Genomic DNA, 20,850 nt, shown 5'->3' with positions numbered 1-20,850 from the left:
GTGCATTTGGGACAAATTCTCCCTCCACTGGTTATGCTGTGCTGCCTGGGCTCGGGAGCAGCCCATAAGTTCAGAGAACATGTCCTCTCGCGTCTTCTTCTTCCTCCGCCTAATGTGCGCTAGCCTCTGGGAGTGTGATTCCAGGCTGGGTTGGGAGACAGTTGCAGATGTGGCTGTGGGAATGAGGAAAAGGCAGTGAATTCCTCAGAAAGATAAATGTAGTTGTGAATCAAGAACCTTGATTCACAAGAACATAGTCTTTCTCCGTGAACAAGACCATGAACCACACCTATCACATGCGCACTGAGGACAAGGTCGAATTTTCGAACCTCGCCTTCAGTGCCTGGGCTTTTGCACTGCCGATCTGGGAACCGGGGCAGGACACGCTACTCTCTGTAGCAGGCAAAGATGGTAAGCCGTAGACTTGTTGCAGATTAAAACTTTAGGAGTACCACTGGCCACCTTTCACATTGAAAGCAATGCCAGTCTGTGCTGCCATCAGTCAGCCAAGCAAGAACTGTGGCCCTGTCCCACCCCCTCGCGGATGTGCCAGGGAAAGATCCCTGGATGCTGACCCTCTCCTGCCCCCACCGCGTGGCTGTAAACCAGCGGTCACAGTTCTGTAAAGGAACTTGTTGCAAGCAGTCCCAATACTAACAGTCCCCTACCTAATTCAAAGCAGGTTGTCATGACCGACATCACCCTCATGAGGATCCCTGACAACGAGATCCGGAGGATGCTTCGAGAAAGCATGCAGAGACCGGGGCCCTATGTCGCCATGATCTGCAAGGCGCTGATTCCTGAGTACCTGCTTGTCTCCTGGCGCGGGAACGTCTCTTACTTTGGAGGACCAAGTAAAGCCGCTCTCCCAAGGAACCTGATGAACAGGCTATCCCTTTACCTCCAGGAGAGCTTTGTTGAAATGTCTGTGGAGGACTACTGCTCTATCCCCGGACATATAGACCGGCTTTTCATCTAGCTGCAGTAGCAGCGACAAAAGAGTGGAGCAGCTTGGGCAGCACAATCATGCAGAACCGGACACTGTTTGATTTTTTTACAAATACTTGTTACTGATTATTTAAGCGCCCAGGGGGAAGAAATCATGAATCAAAAATTGTTATTAGTATTAATATTCTAGTTTTGTACAAAATAAAGGTTTATATGTTTAAAGCACTTACCGCTTGATCCTTCCCCTGAATCTGTATCCGGGTTACATGCTGGGGAGGGTTGGTAGGGGATCTCTGCAAGGGTGATGAAGAGCTCCTGGCTGTCGGGGAAATCAGCTTGGTAAGCGCTGCCGACTGCCTCGTCCTCCTCATCTCCTTCCTCATCTTCCCCGTCCGCTAACATGTCCGAGGAACCGGCCCTGGACAATATCCCATCCTCAGAGTCCACGGTCAGTGGTGGGGTAGTGGTGGCGGCCGCACCAAGGATGGAATGCAGTGCCTCGTAGAAACGGGATGTGTGGGGCTGGGATCCAGAGCGTCCGTTTGCCTGTTTGGTCTTCTGATAGCCTTGTCTCAGCTCCTTGATTTTCACGCGGCACTGCGTTGCATCCCGGCTGTATCCTCTCTCTGCCATGGCTTTCGAGATCTTCTCGTAGATCTTTGCGTTCCGTCTTTTGGAGCGCAGCTCGGAAAGCACGGACTCATCGCCCCACACAGCGATGAGATCCAAGACTTCCCGATCAGTCCATGCTGGGGCCCTCTTTCTATTCTGGGATTGCACGGCCATCTCTGCTGGAGAGCTCTGCATCGTTGCCAGTGCTGCTGAGCTCGCCACGCTGTCCAAACAGGAAATGAGATTCAAACTGCCCAGACAGGAAAAGGAATTCAAATTTTCCCGGGGCTTTTCCTGTGTGGCTGGTCAGAGCATCCGAGCTCGGACTGCTGTCCAGAGCGTCAACAGAGTGGTGCACTGTGGGATAGCTCCCGGAGCTATTAGCGTCGATTTCCATCCACACCAAACCTAATTCGATATGGCCATGTCGAATTTAGCGCTACTCCCCTCATTGGGGAGGAGTACAGAAGTCGAATTTAAGAGCCCTCTATGTCGAACTAAATAGCCTCGTGGTGTGGACGGGTGCAGGGTTAATTCGATTTAACGGTGCTAAATTCGACATAAACGCCTAGTGTAGACCAGGCCTGAGTCTTTGGTCCATTCTTGTAACTTGACTCTGGACTATTTACTGTCCTGTCTTCGTAGTGATAAATAATCAAATTACAAAAGGAAAGAAAATATGGTGAATGTGAAACTTGTCAGATGAATATGATATAAAATTATTCCGCTTAACTGCCAGGGGGCAAATTTGTCACGTACACATGGAAGATATACAGCACAGCTATTGCTATGTCTTAACTCAGGAAGTTCCTTCGAGAGGAAATGTAGCCAAACTCCAAACCTGGAGACAATGGACTTTTCTATGCCTGCGTCCTGTAGATAGCTAACTGCTTGGTTTGCAAAATAAGCAAGGAGGAGGGGGCAAGTAGATGAACAATAAGGGGTCATAAGAGGGGCAGATACATGTAGCTCGCTAATTATGTATGGTAATGATGGCAAATTTTGGCCAATCATAAAGCAATAGATTATCATAGTCAACTGCATATAATGCTTTGGTGTAAGTGTTTTCTTTGTTCTTGCTGACTTATGAGCTCGAACCCAATTGCAATTGAAATAAACGGATCGCCCCTCCCGGGGCTCCTTGCTTGATTAGCTGTGTCCGTCTCTCCTTATTCCTCAGCTGGAACGGACAGAAATTTCTATGACAAATAATAATATTATGTAAAGATTAATTCAAACAAGACTATTGAATGGGCTGGAAAATGCTGCATTTCCTTCCTTGCTCAGAGTCACAGCAATGGGAAGGAGTTACTTCTGGAACATCATTAGGACCAACTAGCATCAAGGGGAAGTGGGCTAAATGCCCGGAAGAGGCAGAATGCTTGTTGGCATCACATAACCCACCAAATGAATCTAGAGATCCCCAGCCAGAGTGATAAAGCATTAGACAAGTCGCTCACCATGAGAGGCATGAGATCTGCCAGATCCTGACGCCTGAGTCCTAGGGCCTCCCCAGGGGTTTCTGCCTGAATGGAGGTTCCAGAGTGAGTGAGGAGGGGAAGGGTCTCATGCACAGGCCCCTGGAACAATATGGCATCACCTCTTGCTGGTTTGTGGGGAGAAACAGATCTGTCTGGGCAGGGGAATCAAAGGACCATCAACCATGTTATTACATGGCAAGGGGGACCTAAAGCTGAATCCTGCATGGTTCTGGGTGCCCTCAATGCTCAGTGGCATTTGTGGAGCTGGGCAGAGAGTGTTGTCAGCAATTACTGCCAGATTAGATGGGCCAGAGTCCATCTTGCACTGAGCAGAGGCTGACAGTTACTGACACCAGAGAAATTGCGTCTATGAAATACTGAGCTTGGGGTAGGTGTGGGTTGTTCCCTCATGTATGAAACTGAAGCCTTAGAAAATAAGTTACTCCAGTATTGGTAACATCAACACCTGGGTGGAAGGGACGATATGACTGAGTGTGTCCAACTCTGATCTGTGATAGTCACCTCATGACTCCACCTTGTTCCAGTCAGAACTGGAGCCTTCCAGGACCCTGAACTCCATTTGGGATCATCTCTAGCAATAAGGGCATCTCCATCTCAGTAAGCATGATTGGCATCAGCCTCCTGAATGGCGCAGGGGAACCAGGCATGGTGGAAACGGATTCCAGTCCCCTTCCCCTGCCTGTAGGAACAGCACAGGGCAGCAGCCCAGCACTTCCACAGGACTACAACAGGGACTATGACCGATCCCTGTGCCATACACTCCACCACTTCCTTGAAAGATGGTGTTTGGCCACAGAATCCTCATGATTGTGGATCAAGTGACAATCTCAACCACGCTCCCAACCAAAGCCCTTCCACCCCACTGAATAAGACTTGCCCAAAGCCCACCAATGCAACATGCAGACCCTCGGGAGCACATCTACACAGCTGCAAGCAGTAAGTCTCACAGTCTGGTTTGACAGACTCATGCTAGGGAGGCTCGCAGTAGTGCACTAAAATGTGCAATATGGATAGTTCTGCTCAAGCTGGAGCTCAGGCGCTGGAATCTGGGGAGGTGGGTGGCTCCAGCCCGAGCCAGAACATCAAAGCCACGTCTACACAGCTATTTTTAGAGTGCAAGCATGAGTCTGTTTATCCAGGCTGCAAAAATCACTCCCAGCATCTGTATAAACATGCCCTGTGTGGGCTTCCCACACCCAGCAGCCTCATGCAGCAGAACTGTGCTGGCTTCCACCACCTGCCAAGCCTCACACCCGCAAGGGGCTGGGAAGAGAGCAGATTTTCTTCTTACTGCAGACTCCAGCCATTTCTTTTGGATGTGTTGGGTAAAAGTTCTATTCCAGGATCAGGAACTTTATCTGAAGGAGATTATTAACTGCACCCTGAGGAAATTCTCTTCTTCTAATCCCTCCTCTGAGGTCACTACTTCCGACAACACCTATCCACATTGCCCTCCATGTCTCTCTTCTCCCTGAACATGATGCCTTCAGACTAGCAACAGAATTCATCAATAGATGTAGATGGTTAAAGCTGCCCTCTCCAGAACTGGATTGTCACTGTGTTCTGAGCTCTGATGATGATGATTGTTATTATTTATCATTTGTAATATCCTAGTGCCTAGGAGTCCGAATCATGGACCAGGATCTCATTGTGGTAGGTGATGTACAAACACAGAACAAACCAATAATCCTTGACCCAAGGGCTTTACAATAGAAGTATAAGGCAAGAGCCAAGTAAGATATTAATGTCCAAGACCTGCACAGTAGCATTCTCTGAAATGCTTCCAGTTTCTCATGCAGGGCCAGTTAGACAGGCAGGACTGCAGGGTCTCAATGCATGGATGAGACAATGGTGTAGGGAGGAGGGTTTTAGGTTTATTAGGATCTGGGGAACCTTTTAGGAAAGGAGGAGACTATATGAGCTCCACCGAGACCAAAATGGAACCAGGTTGTTGACATGCAAAATTAAAAAGTTCATACAGGAGTTTTTAATATAAGGGCTGGGGGAAAGCCAACAGGTGCAGAGGAGCACATGGTTTGGACAGAGATACTTAGGGGAGGATCAATTAATGGAGATTCTCTATATCCTAGTGAAGAGGAGAGGATAGAAGGTGATACAATACTGGTAGGAGCTAAAGAGAAACAGTCAAATTAAAAAAAAGAGTCAACTACATCATATAAATGCAGACAATGAAATATTCACAAATCTTATAAGTGCTTCTATACAAATGCCAGAAGTCTAAATATTAAGATGGGTGAACTTGAGTGCCTGGTGTTAAATGAGGATATTGATATAATAGGCATCACAGAAACTTGGTGGAATGATAATAATCAATGGGACACAGTAATACCAGATTACAAAATATATAGGAATAACAGAGTAGGTCATGCTGGTGGGGCAGTGGCACTATATTTGAAAGCACAGAGTCACATATAGTAAAAATCTTAAATGAATTACACTGTACCATAGAATCTCTATGGATAGAAATGCCATGCTAGAACAATAAGGGTATAGCTGTAAGAATACACTTCTGACTAACTGACCAAGATGGTGATGATGATTGTGAAATGATCAGAGAGCTTAGAGAGGCTACAAAAACAGAAAACTCCATAACGGTGGATGTCAGAGTCAACATGGCTTTTGTAAAGGAAAATCATGGCTGTTAGAATTCTTTGAGGGTGTAAACAAATGTGGACAAAAGTGATCCAGTGGATATAGTGTATTTGGACTTTCAGAAAGCCTTTAACAAGGTCACTTTGCTCTTAAGCACAGTAAGCAGTTGTGGGATAAGAAGGAAGATCCTCTCATGGATCACTAACTGGTTAAAAGATAGGAAACAAAGTGTAAGAATAAATAGTCAGTTTTCACAATTGAGAGAGGTAAATAGCAGGGTACCCCAAGGATCTGTACTGGGATCAGTGTGGTTCAACATATTCATAAGTAATCTGGGAAAAAGGGGTAAACAGTGAGGTGGCAAAGTTTGCAGAGGGTACAAAATCACTCAAGATAGATAAGTCCAAAGCAGACTGCGAAGAGCTACAAAGGGATCTCACAATACAATGGAGTCTCACAAAGCTGGATGACTGGGCAACAAAATGGGAGATGAAATTCACTGTTGGTAAATGCAAAGTTGTGCACATGGGAAAACATAACCCAGACTATACACACAAAATTATGGCCTCTAAATTAATTGTTCCCATTCAAGAAAGAGATCCTGGAGTCACCATGGGTAGTTCTCTGAAAACATCTGCATAATGTGCAGTGGCAGTCAAATAAGCTAACAGAATGTTCAAGAACCACTGGAAGGGATAGATAATAAGAGAGTAAATACCATAATGCTAATATATAACCCCACAGTACACTCACACCTTGAATACTGCATGCAGCTCTGGTCGCCCCTGTGACACTGACAGACCAGGTGCTAGCTTATGCCAAGGCCCTTAGGCCTCACTGAACACTGACAGTTGGCTCACTTGTGTTAAAATAGATTTTGGCTTTATAGAAATGTGTTTTGTGTTTTGACTTAATGAAATGCTTGTAAAGTGATGCATGCATTCATCTCACTTATAATAGCTGTATCCTATGCAATAAGAAGTTACGCACCTTGTGCAGTAACGATGGTTCTTCAAGATGTGTCCCTATGGTAATCCCTGTAGGTGTCCCTGTAGGTGTGCGTAGTGTAACCCCCATATTCCTCATTTTCATATAATCGTGATCTTACATATAAAGGATGCCTTGTAAGGTATCAGGGGAAAGGTTATGATCTGCTTTCTCTATCCATATATGTGTATCATGAATGCATATGAAGTTATGAGAATTTTGTAATATGGCTGTCACTAAAACATGCGGTAAGTTGGGGAATCAGCCAGATATTAGCTCCCCAGAGGCAACAGCAAGGAAAGTAACTAACGCCCGGGCTGGGTGTGAAACAACCCATCAACAGCCATTGTCCAGCAAGGGAGCTACAATGCAATGAATCACCTGCATGAGGCCACACCAGGGGAATTGCTCAACCTTGCTGGGTGACTCAGAAATCTCCTCCAGACAATCCTGGATTTGTGCTCCCCAAGCACATGGACTGAGGGTATAAAACAGACAAAGTGGACACATACTGGGCCCTGCTCCTGTCCCCACCTTCGCTGCAAGCAACTAAGACACTGAGAAGAAGACAAGATTCCAACAGAGGAGATTGGGCCAGGTTTAAGGAACAAACCTGTATAATAAGGACTGCAATATCCAGTGGGGTGAGAAAAACTGCTTAATCTAATTGCTGCCCAGTCTAATAGGGTTGAGAGTTTAGACTGCATGCTTATATTTTATTTCTTTTGGTAACTAACTCTGACTTTTGGCCTATCACTTAATATCACTTAAAATCTATCGTTTATAGTCAATAAATTTGTTTAATTGTTTATCTTTACCAGTGAGTTTGTATGAAGTGTGGGGCAAATCTGCTCAGGTTTTGCAAAGGCTGGTGTATGTCCACTTTCCATTGTTGAAGTGGTGAACCAATTAATAAATTTGCACTGCCCATCTTGAGCCAGTCCCAGGCTGCACCCCGGGGGGATCCCCTCACACCGGCACAGTTGGTCTGCTGGTGATGTGGGCACCCGGGACACAAATGCATAGATTGCCCAGAAATGGAGTGGGGACTAGCCAAGTTTTGTAGTTCGACGAATGGTGGACGGAGGATGCAGGGGTGAGGACTGGCCACTATCCCCGTGCAGGTGGGGAGGAAGCCCCAGAGGGACTTAGTGGACATGGACTTGGCCTGCTCCCTCATTCAGTGAGGGCTGGTGAAGCCCCAGTAGTTTATCCCTGGGGCAAGAATGATGCTTGAGTTCATCCATGGGGATTGGAGGCCCTGCCCAGTGGCCCAGGTGCCCCTGGAGGTCAGGGGCCAGTTTGCCTGGCCACTGGTGGGGGTGGTAGAGGGGTTGCTATACCCCGTGGTACTGGGGACAGATTGGGGCCCCATCCCAAAGGGGAAAGAAGGCCATGGGAGGGGACCCCCTGGCAAGAAGGAAGGGAAGACCCGGATGAGGGGAGGGGAGACTCCTATGCCCGGTGGCCCCAGGAATGGGGAGGACCAAGGTCCCCAGAGGAGAGGAGAAAAATACCCTAGACAACAGAGCTAGAGTGAAGACAGGAGAGAAGTACAGGGCGAGGGACTGAAGGAGTGTCCTGTTATAGAACCCCAGGGGAAAGGGCCTGAGGACAAGAGGAGGAAGGGCCCCAAGGAATGCCTGAAGGTGGAGCCTCCAGGCAGGGAGAGCCAGACCCCCCTGGGCCGGGTAACTGCACCTGTGGCCCCTGGCAGCTGGGATAAGGTACAGAACCACCTGGCTCATTTGCTGGCCAAAAAGGGGGAGAAGCAGGGAGGGTGACCATGAGGCTGCGACTGGTGTGAGGACGTGTGGGTAGCAGTAGACCTGTGGGGCGGACCGCCCCCTGACCCAGTGTGCCTTTTGTGGCTGGGGGATGGACCAACCCTGTGTGGAGGACTCCAGGCACCACCCAGTGGGTGGCAGCAGGACTCCCTGGAACAGTCTCCTGGGCAGGGGGAGAAGGAGCTGGACCAGGCTCCCCTTGGCAGTGGCTTAAGGGGGGAAGTGTGTGGCAGGGTGCTGCTACAGAGGCCTTAATCAGCTCCTGCCAATCTAGCCCCAAGCAGGGCGATTGGATTGTGTCTGGGTAGATAGCTTGATGCTTGCCTGGTAATTGACCACACCTGCCAACCTCATTAGCAGGAACTATAAGGTTGGGAGGAAGTGAGAGCAGAAGGGGAGCAGAGACAAGGAGGGGAAGGCCAGACTCAGACTCAGAGGGAGGTGGGAGTCTCCTAGTCTGTTGCTGGCCAGGCCTGTGATAGGCCAAGCTGTTGTAAAAAGCCTGTATATAGTTGGAAACTGGTGATGGGGATGTGATCGGAAATAAAGAGCATGGGTTTTGCACCAGCCTGAAGTGTCCATGAGTCTCTGAGAAGAGGGGGAGAAGGGCCAAACCGGAGGGGCACGGCCTGCACCCCATTACTCGGGCACACATCTCAAAGAGCCATTGTTACTGCACAAGGTGAGTAACTTCTTCTTCTTTGAGCAGTCTCCCTATGGATGCTTCACTGTGGGTGACTCCCAAGTGGTACCCATGTGGAGTCAGGTTAGTTACAGATGATAGTACTGTGGAGCCGAAGATGGCATCAGAGGCAGAGTCTCCGGCGATCACATAGTGTTCTTCGTAGGTGTGAACTGACACCCATTGTCGCCAATCTACAGATCTCTGAGATAGGGACATTCTTTAAGAAGTTGACAGATGAGAAGATAGACCTTGTGGAGTGTGTATGAATAGTATCCAGAGGGGTCATATCGCAAACTTGGTAGCCAATAGGGGACCGCAAACAGGGGAGTTTGAGAGGGAGTTAGAGGGAGGGAGACGTAATATAATGGCTATGGTTAGGAAGGGCCGTATCGCAAGTGCCAAGGCTGCTCCTGTCTCCTCCACCTGCGCCTGTATCCAGACAGACAATCTAACCATCGATGCTTTTACCCAGATCTTGGTGTGGATTTGCAGAGACTGTGTCCTGCATTTCCCACTCACAGAAATCCAGTCTGGGGGGGCATCCAGTGTGAAAGATGCCTGATGGAGGAATCTCTCAGGAAGCAGGTGGGAGAGCTACAGGAGGAGGTGGCTAGGCTGAGGAGCATCCGTGGGCATGAGGATTTCCTTGAGAGTATTCATATGGAGACATCCAAGGCTGAGGAAGCTATCCAGCTACAGAGGATTGCTGTAACACCACTAGGAGAGGAGGGTATGACTCAGTCACAGGGAGGACACTGGCTGCTGGTTACTTCTGGCAGCAGGCAGTGCTCCACCCCTACTCCCAACCCACCCACCATGGTGATGGAAAACTAATATGGTACCCTGGCAATGAGCGATGAGGAATCGCCCCCAAAGGTGGAGGAGGAGAAGCCATGCACCCCCAAGGCTGGGAGGATCGCAGCCACCACTCCCAGGAGGAAACATAGGGTAGTGGTTGTTGGTGATTCTCTTCTGAGGGGGACAGCACCACCCATCTGTCACACTGACATGGCATCCTGGGAGGTATGCTGCCTGGCAGGGGCCCGTATCCAAGACATTACGGAGGGATTGTTGAGGTGTGGTGTTGCACTCCATATGATTTTATGAAAATATGCTGATGAGTGTGAATATAATGTAATGGGAATATGCTTCACGCAAAAGATCTCTTGTAAGGTATCATTACAAAGCTTATAATCTACTGAGTGTGGTCATCCAATTTGTATGAATGTATCATTCTTGTATCTGAAACTAGAAATATGAAATATAATTCTGAGGGCCTATTGTAATTATGAAAAGTGTGGGCCATTAATGGTGGTTTGGAATCTTGATGGCTCCCATCAACTAGGACAATTGACTGTAGATTGCTCTGTTTACTTGCAAGCCTTCCTGTGAGTCAGGCCAGGAAGAATGAAGGCTTGGGGTCTCACAGGACATGTGACCATGTCCCCTGGTACTGGAATCTATCTTAAACATGGTGCTTTTCCATTTAGAAGGAGGGGTGGGGACCCAGAGAGACAAAATATTCCCGCCTTGTTCCAAAGCTATAAAAGGGGGTGGAACAGAACAAAGGAGGCTGTAGTCATGAGAAATCCCCTAGCTACCACCTGAGCTGGAACAAGGACTGTACCAGGTGAAAGGATTGAGCCCAGACTAGAAAGGAGTCTAGTCTGTGAAAGAAGCTTATTGGAACATACCTGAGGGTGAGATTTATCTTTAATCAGTTTCTTACTGTATTAGGCTTAGACTTGCGTGTTTTTGTTTTGTTTTGCTTGGTAACTTACTTGGTTCTGTCTGTTATTACTTGAAACCACTTAAATCCTACTTTTTGTACTTAATAAAATCTGCTTATTAATTGACCCAGAGTAAGTAAGTAAAACCTGGGGGAGCAAACAGCTTTGCATATCTCTCTGTCAGTGTTATAGAGGGCAGACAATTTATGAGTTTACCCTGTATAAGCTTTAAACAGAGTAAAAGGGATTTATTTGGGGTTTGGACCCCATTGGAAACTGGGTGTCTGGGTGCTAGTGACAGGAGCACTTCTTAAGCTGTTTTTGGTTAAGTCTGCAGCTTGTGGAGGATGTGGTTCAGACCTGGGTATGTGTTTGTAGCAGGCTAGCGGGTCTCGCTCAACAAGACAGGATACTGAAGTCCCAAGCTGCCAGGGAAAACGGGCTCAGAGGTAGTCTCAGCACAGCAGGTGGCAGTCCAAAGGGGGTCTCTGTAACCCAACCCATCACACGAGGATTCCAAAACTCATGGAAGATGGGAGAGATTCCAGAAGACTGGAAAAGGGCAAATAAAGTGTGCATCTATAAAAAGGGAAATAAGGACAACCCGGAGAATTACAGACCAGTCAGTTTAACTTCTGTACCCGGAAAGATAACACTGCTCTACAGCCAAAATGCTTCTGAAATAAATGTAGTCAAACTTTACTAATTCTGGGTCACTGAGAACGAAAATGATGCTTAAAATTGTTGATTGGCTCTAGTTTTCAAGATATGCTATTGGGTCAGTATATACGACCCTTGACTTGGGAATGGCGGAGGATAAGTGAGTTATAAAGGGAAGGGATCTCAATTTAAACCAGAAATGACTAAAATACATCTTTGACTGGATCTATGAATAAATCTATGACTGGGTTTGGACAGTACTTGCTTTTTAGGAAAACAATGAATGATGCAATCTGAAGCTGGTATTGCATCATACATGATATGAATTGCATCATGTTATTCCTAGAAGTCATGGATGATGCAATCATAACGAAGCTTACATCACTCTGCTGAACAAATTGCCCTATATCAGCTCTAGAAATCATACAGTGTCATGCTCTCTTATTTGTCAGTGTTTGATTTTGCAAAGGGACACATTTCTGTTTAGCCAAAGTGAGCAGAGATGCCTCGTACTTGTGTGAACAGTGCAGATAACTTCTGCTATGTTTGTGGTGAAGTGACTTTTGCATCACAAAAGCGCAGTATAACCACTATGGCTAAGAAAGCCTATCACCTTTATTTTGGCTGCAAAATTGGAGATCAGGACAAGAGGTGGGCCCCACACATATGCTGAAACACTTGTGCAACAAATCTTCGCCAGTGGTTGAACAGGAAAAGGAAATCTATGCCTTTTGCAGTGCCAATGATTTGGAGAGAGCCAACAGATCATACCAGCAATTCTTACTTCTGCATGGTGCCTCCAGTTGGGAAAGGTGTGTCAAAGAAGAAAAAGTGGACTGTGCATTATCCAAACATTCCATCAGCTATACGCCCAGTACCCCACGGAGAAGGACTGCCGGTTCCTGATGCACCAGAATCATTCTCACTTGAGTCAGACGAGGAAGAGGAAGAGGATGAAACTTCTGGTCCTGAACCATCAATGTCACAGGACCCACATTTTCTCCCATCCTCCTCCTCTGAACCACACCTCATAACACAAGGTGAACTGAATGACCTTGTCAGGGATTTGGAACTACCCAAGAGTAAGGCAGAGCTGTTGGGCTGCAGACTACAGCAGTGGAATCTCCTGGCAGGTGATGTTAGGGTTTCCATGTTCCGTGACCGTCAAAAGGATCTTGTCCCATTCTTCTTCATGGAAGGTGATCTTGTAGCCTGCAACAACATCGATGGTGTGATGGCAGCCCTCAACATCGTTCACGATCCAGATGAGTGGAGACTGTTCATTGATTCATCGAAGACGAGTCTTAAAGCTGTTTTACTGCATAATGGCAATGTTTTGCCATCAATTCCAGTTGGTCATGCAGTCCATATGAAGGAAACCTATGACAACATGAAACAACTTTTGAGGTGCATAAACTATGACCAACATCAGTGGCAGCTTTGTGGCGATTTGAAGGTTGTTGCTCTCTTGCTTGGTCTGCAGACTGGATACACAAAGTACTGCTGTTTTCTCTGCGAATGGGATAGTCGTGCAAGAGATTCCCACTACATCAAGAAAGATTGGCCACTCCGACAGTCATTGGAGCCTGGGAGGAAAAGTGTTCAGCATCCACCACTTGTTGAATCAAGGAAGATTTTGTTACCACCCTTACACATCAAGCTGGGTCTGATGAAGAACTTTGTCAAGGCCATTGACAAAACACAAGCAGCTTTCAAGTACCTCCGTGGAAAATTTCCAAGGTTAAGTGAAGCTAAGATAAAGGAAGGTGTCTTTGTTGGTCCTCAGATTCGTGAACTTCTTCGAGATGATGCATTTGACCATGCACTGCGTGGCAAGGAAAAGACGGCATGGAAAGCCTTCCAGTTAGTGGCAATAAATTTTCTCGGAAACAACAAGGCAGACAACTACAGGTTGTTGGTGGAAAACCTCCTCAAGGCATACAAAAGCCTTGGTTGCAACATGTCACTAAAGATACATTTTTTGCACTCTCATCTAGATTTTTTTCCACCGAACTGCGGAGCAGTGAGCGATGAGCACGGCGAGCGATTTCACCAGGACATTGCAACAATGGAGAAACGCTATCAGGGCAAATGGAGCCCATCAATGCTTGCAGACTATTGCTGGACAGTGACAAGAGATGCTCCATTTAATGAATACAAGAGACAAGCCAAGAAGCGCCGAGTAGACACTGAATAGGACTAAACTATGTACATAATAGTTTTTTGCCTTTTGTTTCATAATAAATTTTATTTATATAACCCTTTTGCTGATTTTTAAAGTGTTACATAAACAGGACAGGTGAAATATTATCATGTAAAGCAACCATAAACACATGAAAAGACCTAGGTTTACAATTTATGATTAAAACTCTACTATCTACACAATATACATAGACATAAAATGTAAAAACTTAAATAGCTTAGAAACAGTAGCCAATCAGTTGTTTTAATTGTCATATTTGAATTCAGCACATCAAAATACATAATAAATAGCACATTTTATCTCTGAAGCAGACGACTTCTCAAAAATTGTAGACCAGTGTAATGGAGCAAATAATTAAGCAATCAATTTTCAAACGTCTAGAAGATAATAAAATGATAAGTAACAGTCAGCATGCATTTCTCAAGAACAAATCTTGTCAACCCAACATGACTGTTTTCTTTGACAGGGTAACAAGCCTTGGGGATAGGGGAGAAGTGGTAGACATGGTATATCTTGACTTTAGTAAAGTTTTTGATACTGTCTCGAATGACCTCCTCATAAACAAACTAGGGAAATGCAACCTAGATGAAGCTACTATAAAGTGGGTGCATACGTGGTGTGACAGACCCAGACCAGTGGGGTACAGGAGTCTGGTAGAGGGCAAATATACTGGTCACTGGATGAGTAGTTTTCTGTTCCCTGAGTGACCAGAGCAGGGGCTGCACTAGAGTAATCAGGAACCTGCTAGAACCAGTTAAGGCAGGCAGGCTAATTAGGACACCTGGAGCCAGTTAAGAAGAAGCTGCTAGAATCAATTAAGGCAGGCTAATCAGGGCACCTGGGTTTTAAAAGGAGCTCACTTCAGATTGTGGTGCGAGTGTGAGGAGCTGGGAGCAAGAGGCACAAGGAGCTGAGAGTGAGAGGGTGTGCTGCTGGAGGACTGAGGAGCACAAGCGTTATCAGACACCAGGAGGAAGGTCCTGTGGTGAGACTAAGGAAGGTGTTTGGAGGAGGCCATGGGGAAGTAGCCCAGGGAGTTGTAGCTGTCATGCAGCTGTTACTGGAGGCACTATAGACAGCTGCAGTCCACAGGGCCCTGGGCTGGAACCCGGAGTAGAGGGCGGGCCCGGGTTCCCCCCAAACCTCCCAATTGACCTGGACTGTGGGTTCTTCCAGAGGGGAAGGTCTCTGGGCTGTTCCCCAACCCACATGGTGAATCTCTGAGGCAAGAAAATCAGCCAATAAGCGCAGGACCCACCAAGATAGAGGAGGAACTTTGTCACACTGGTTAGAAAACCATTCCCAGAGAGTAGTTATCAGTAGTTCTAGGCATGCTGGAAGGGCATAACGAGCCGGGTCTCACAGGGATCAGTTCTGGTTCTGGTTCTGTTCAATATCTTCATCAATTATTTAGATAATGGTATAGAGAGTACACCTATTAAGTTTTTGGATGATATCAACCTGAGAGGGGTTGCAAGTGCTTTGGTTCCAAATTGAACCACATCTGAAGGTACCATGTGTGAAGTTTGGTGTGTGGTATTACCACTGTGCCTGCTGCCATATGCCCCAAGAGTTGTAGGCAGTGTCTGGCTGATATTTGTGGGATGTTTTGAACTGTCTCTGTGAGTGTAACTAGACAGAGAAATCTGTGTTGAGGTAGGAGAGCTCTCGCCTGTAGAGAGTCGAGGTCAATGACTATAACTCCAGGCGTTACACAGGAGTAAGGGTTGATTTCTGGGCATTGATCTGCAGGCCCAGCTCTGTAAACAAGCACATCGCGGCTTCAGTGACTCGCTGAGCTGCTTGGAGAGACCGAACTCTGAAGAGGCAATCGTCCAGGTAAGGGTAAATCATGATCCCTTGGGAGCGTAAGTGGGCAGTCACTGCATCAATGGCAGACTGTAGTGTTGTCTTTGCTACTAGCTGACCCTCTGGCTCCGGAATGGGCTTAGACAAGGGAGCCCTAAATGCCACCTACAGCCATGTGACCCAAGTACTAAGCTTGTCTGAGCCTTGGAGCTGCTCTCCTCTCTACTATTCCAGTACTCCCAGGTCCTGGGAGAGGATTTCATGTTTACAGCCAATGCTATCACTAACTGGTTACAAGCTCTGTTCAGGGTTGCTGTATGCACAGGACCTTAGGAACTGCTGTAAGAAACATCCCTGCCCGGGACCCCCGCTAACTGCACTGTACGGCCTGGGCTCTGAGCTCTGCCAGAGCCTGTGCGTTACTCACACTCTAATAAACACCTCCACACTAATGTCACAGCTACTCTCAGTGTGTGTCCATTCCCTTCACTGAGCCAAACAGATGTCAAGGAGGGTCTTGATGCCTGCAGGGGGCGCAATTCACCTTCACATCAGCTAACTTCCCAATTAAATCTAGATATCACAGCCAAACTGATGGAGCTTTAGAAACGTCTCTAAGAGGCAGGAGATGATCTTCCATACCATCCCTCCTGGATCCCACGGCTCCACCAGGGATTGCTGCCTACATGAAGGGCTAGGAGAGCTAGTGGTGAGGGGAAGCTCTCACTGCACATCTCTCCAGAGAAACTGTTGCTCTAGTCCCCTGCTGTGGGAGAGCTCAGGTTCCCAGGATCCCCTCACCCCCTCACCCACCTGGCAGCTCCGGGAAGAGGTTCTAGGTAACTTCTAGTAGGAATCCAACAAGGATCTGGTCAGGAGTTATGTGGGGTGTCCTAACTGCTCTCAGACACTCGGCTGTCAGCCAGGGAGACAGTGACAAGAGCCAGATCACTACATATGGTGCTAACACACCTACCAGGGGCCATCATTTCTATATGGGTCCCATTGCCTCGCTGGTTTCTTACCACTCTGGGGCACCAGTGTCTTATTCACCTGGTAGCCAGGAGCAGCTCTATGTATTTTGCCGCCCCAAGCACGGCAGTCAGGCGGCTTTCGGCGGCATGCCTGCGGGAGGTCCACTGGTAACGCAGATTCGGCAGCATGCCTGCGGGAAGTCCGCCGGTCCCGCGCCTTCGGCGTACCTGCCGCCGAATTGTCGCCGAAACCGCGAGACCGGTGGACCTCCCGCAGGCATGCCGCCGAAGGCAGCCTGACTGCCGCCCTCACGGCGACCGGCAGGCCGCTCCCCGCGGCTTGCCGCCCCAGGCACGCGCTTGCTGCGCTGGTGCCTGGAGCCGCCTCTGCTGGTAGCTCTCCTCCCTGTCTTGCTGGATGGTGTCCTCTGCATGCATCAGCATTTTACCTTCAGCCCCCAGTCTCTCCTGGGGAAAGAATCGCTCTCTTCAGTTCCTGGGGAGATGGGTATGGGGAGCTTGTGAGAGGGGCCCTGCAGGGAGAGATTCAGATAAAGAACTTCAATTCTCTCTGCCCCTCAAGACAGTCTGCCCCACAAACCCATGTGGGATGGGTGGTGGCACAGAGCCCAATGGGGGCCTTTAGAGCTCCTGTAGGGATGGGGATGCTTATTCAAAAATCCCAGCTTCCCTTAGGACCAGTGCTTCCTCCAGCCCCAGGGGCAGCATCACGGCGTCCTGGCATGGCTGTTATGTTGGGGCCCCCAGATCAGAGCAAGGGCCCTAAGGGTCTGTCATCTCTTCCCCCATCTCTGCCAAGGGATGTTCCTTTGATCGCTTTCCCCCACACTAAGGCTTGATGAAAGGAGCTGCTGGGCCCTTTACCCTCTGGGACACACATCGTGGACACCCCATTCAGATACCACCACTGGCAGGTGTCATGTAGTGAATTCTGCTGACAGCTGGCTGGTCATTGCCTGCTGTCTGGGTCTCTACAGAAGGCCTGGTACACAACAGGGCATGGAACAGCCAAGCTGCTATGGACAGTAGCTGGGCTTCTGGGCAGAGTCCAGCACCAAGGCAGCGGCCCCATATTCTATTCCTTTTGCCGCTGCTGTTCCCGGGAGAGCCCTGTGGGTCCACGGATACCGATTTATATTTGCAGATATCTGCATCCGCGGATATAAATTTGTATCTGTGCAGGGCTCTAACACTTTGTACGTGGTAGGTTGCAGGGCTGCTAATATCATGTCAGGCTCCTGTACCAGATATGGACTGGCTACAGATCTTCCTTCCCCAAGAGAGACGTGCCAGATGTGTTCATCATAACATCCTTTAGTGCTCTGCCACCTATGGCTGAGCTTGGCTTAAATAAGGTATGTGACATACAGCACCACTTAGTGGCTGACTGGTATAACACAGTCTAGCCTTCCATTACAGCTCCTGCTCCTGGGACTGAGGAGTAGGCTGAAAATCTGCCTGGACATGGGTGTATTTCCTTCCCTGTGGCCATGGTGAACACACTGTGCAGGCAGCCCGCAGTGGGGCATATTCCAGGCCAGTCTCCAGTTTGCTGGCAAGACAGAGGAGCCTGTAGTAGACTTTTCAGTGTGAGATAGGGATGTGAAACTGCAAGGCAACAGGCCCAGGGGTTTGGGATGCAGGAGCAGAGGGTCCAGGGATCCAAACCCCTTGTAACAGTGGGTCAGGATAAGCCCCACTTCAGAGATGGGGAAAATTGAGGCACCCAGAGCAGTGGCATAGCTAGCATGGGACATTTGGGTGGGCCCCAGATTTGGGTGGGCAGGCAATGATGGGGGGCTGGAGGGATTGGGGGGCCTGCCTCCGCACACCCCCTTCAGTCCAGCCGGCCTTGCAGGGAGCGATGGACGCTCTGGTCAGGGGTCCCCAGAACCTCACATGTGCACCCAACTCCGGGAGGAGATGCCTTTCTCCAGTATGCACGGCTCCTGGCATCCATCCCCATCGCACTGCCCCACGCCGGGCCCAGCTCCCCAAGGCAGCAGGTCTATGGTTTTTGATGATCATCGCTGCTGGCCAGATGCCCTCCTCCTGCTCCAGTGTGCATGCATGTGCGCAGAACGTTAGTCAGGCACTCCACTGCTGTGCCGCTGCTGTCCCTCCCCCTCCAGTTGGGCCATGAGGGTGTGCACCCGGCGTGCGATGTCCTTCAAGTCTGGGCAGGGCTAGCGCTGGGGCTGGAGCAGATCTGGGGATAGGGGGTGGGCCTGGATGCTAAGTGAGTAGGCCACGGCCCACCTGGCCCACTCCTAGCTACACCCCTGACCCAGAGGCGAGTAACCTGGACAAGGTCACAGAGCCAGTCAGTGGCCGGGCTGGAATAGAGCTCTCACCACTGGACACTGCTGCCCCTCCTATCTATGATGCTTACAGTGATTTGCTCTCTAAGGCCATTGTAATGTTACTGCAATGAAATCACCAGCCCAGCCAGGAGTGAGCGAACAGAGGGGAACAGCCACAGTGTACAGGTGACCTGGGAGTAAGAGAGTCTGGGACTCCTGGCTCTGGGCCTGAGCAGCACTGGGGTCAGAGGAGCCAGTTGGGAGGATCCGGTACCTGAGACTGCACATGGCGCCCAGGGATGTGCAGAGGGTGGAGCTGGGCTCTGGTCCAGGGGCAGCTCCTCAGTCAGCCCCTGTGACACCCAAAGACGACAAAGGAGCTGTGAGAGTCAGGCCCGACGGTTGCTTCCCAGAGACGAGACTGCACCATGCTGCAGTCACAGCCAACAGGATCCCATTTCCCCCCCGCGCCCACCTGGGAACACCTGCCCCCTTTGGATCCCTCTTGCCTCTCAGCTGGGACCCCCCCCCAAATCCTCCCTCCTGCCCTGCTGGACCACCCCGCTCCTACTCCCTGGCACCCTGCCATTCCTAGCCCCCTGGTTCCATCTGACCCCACAGTCAGCTGCCCCTCCAGCCCCACGACTCCCCCACTAATCTCACAAATAGTATGTAAAATTTCCTCCTTCCCTGAGCCCCAATCCTGAGTCCCAGGAATCCAACACTCTCTGCTGCCCCCTGAAGCCTGACACATCATCCCCCCAGAGTCCCAGGGGAGGCCCCTCCTCCTTCCATGTTTTGCTCCCTCCCCAGGTCCCAGACACTGTGTCTCACTCATCAAGATCTTCTTCCCTCAGGGCCCCTTTGGAGCAGTGCAGCCCCAGGGTCACCTGGCCACCCTTATGCATGTCAAAGCAGGTGGTGGGGGATGGAATGTAGGAAACAGATCTGCTCAGCCTTTTCCTTCCCCCACCAGAAGTAGGGCTGCCAAGGAGAAAGCCTATTAGTCAGGGACCTCCCCACCCCACCCACACCAGCTCAAGGGCTCCATGCAATGGGGGTGGGGCAGGAAAATCTCCCCCTTCCCAAACCAAAGTCTGCTCCTGCACTGGCAGGATTAGGGATTGGGACAGGGTCTACTGGGGAGGGAGATGCTGGGAAACATGGGACAAACACCTCGAGACCAAGATAGGCGAAACACCGCATATTGGGGGTCCTAGATCGTATGGGATAAGCACCCTTATTACGGGGTTCTGGATCCTCCAAGACAAGCTCCCCTTACAGGGGTTGGGATGGTGCAAGGGGAAGGACAGACTCGAATTCAGCTCAGCTGGGTATGTTTGTACCTTTTCTTCAACCTGGAGATACACCAGGATGGTGCTGAAAGCAGCTTCCTCCAGGGCCAGGTCCTTCTTCTCCTGCAATTGGTGCTTCGGGGTCCCTGCAGCAGGGAGAGAAGGAGACAGTGTGACTCCTGTTGCCCCTGGGAGCAGGGACAGGGGGATGGTGGGAACAGAAGAATTAATGCTCCCTCCTGCTGTGTAAGGGACATCATGGTACAAAGGGCCCCACCCTCCACGCCCAGAGATGCCCTTCCTTTCCCCCTTTCCTGTTAGCTGTAGGGAATCCTGAGAAGGAAAAATAAACTCTTCTGACAGTCTTTAGGTGGGTGCAGTGTTGTTGTAGCCATGATTGTCCCAGGATCTGAAAGAGACAAGCTGAGTGAGATAATAGCTTTGATTGAACCAGCTTCTGTTGGTGGAAGATACAAGCTGTTGAGCTTCTCAGAGCTCTTCCTCAGGTCTGGGAAAGGTAACCAGGATCTGGTTCAGGTGGCCTTCTCCAGACCTGAGGAAGAGCTCTGAGAAGCTCGAAAGCTTTTTACCTTCCACCAACAGCAGTTGTTTCAATCAAAGATGTTTCCTCACTCAGCTTGTCTCAGGGTTTTAGATAACTGCCCTTTTGGGAGAAATGAGAAGTAGTTAGTTGAGATAGGCTGGAACTGTGATTGTTCCT

General features: G+C 49.1%; 2 protein-coding genes across 2 annotated transcripts in view; one reads left to right on the top strand and one right to left on the bottom strand.

The window, feature by feature from the left end:
* The window catches only part of LOC135873059 (alpha-2-macroglobulin-like), a 1,316,454-nt gene that overhangs the window by 158,911 nt on the left and 1,136,693 nt on the right, over positions 1 to 20,850 (top strand). The gene's annotated exons all lie outside the window — the stretch shown is intronic.
* Positions 1 to 20,850, bottom strand: part of LOC135891080 (antigen WC1.1-like) — an 85,995-nt gene that overhangs the window by 34,404 nt on the left and 30,741 nt on the right. Inside the window, exon 11 of the mRNA XM_065418573.1 lies at positions 20,181 to 20,275. Within this exon, the coding sequence (XP_065274645.1) occupies positions 20,181 to 20,275 (95 nt within the window). The remainder of the gene's footprint in view (positions 1 to 20,180; positions 20,276 to 20,850) is intronic.

Source organism: Emys orbicularis, chromosome 1 (genome assembly GCF_028017835.1).
Source record: "Emys orbicularis isolate rEmyOrb1 chromosome 1, rEmyOrb1.hap1, whole genome shotgun sequence".
Taxonomy (NCBI): domain Eukaryota; kingdom Metazoa; phylum Chordata; order Testudines; family Emydidae; genus Emys; species Emys orbicularis.
This window is presented reverse-complemented; position numbering and strand designations above follow the sequence as displayed.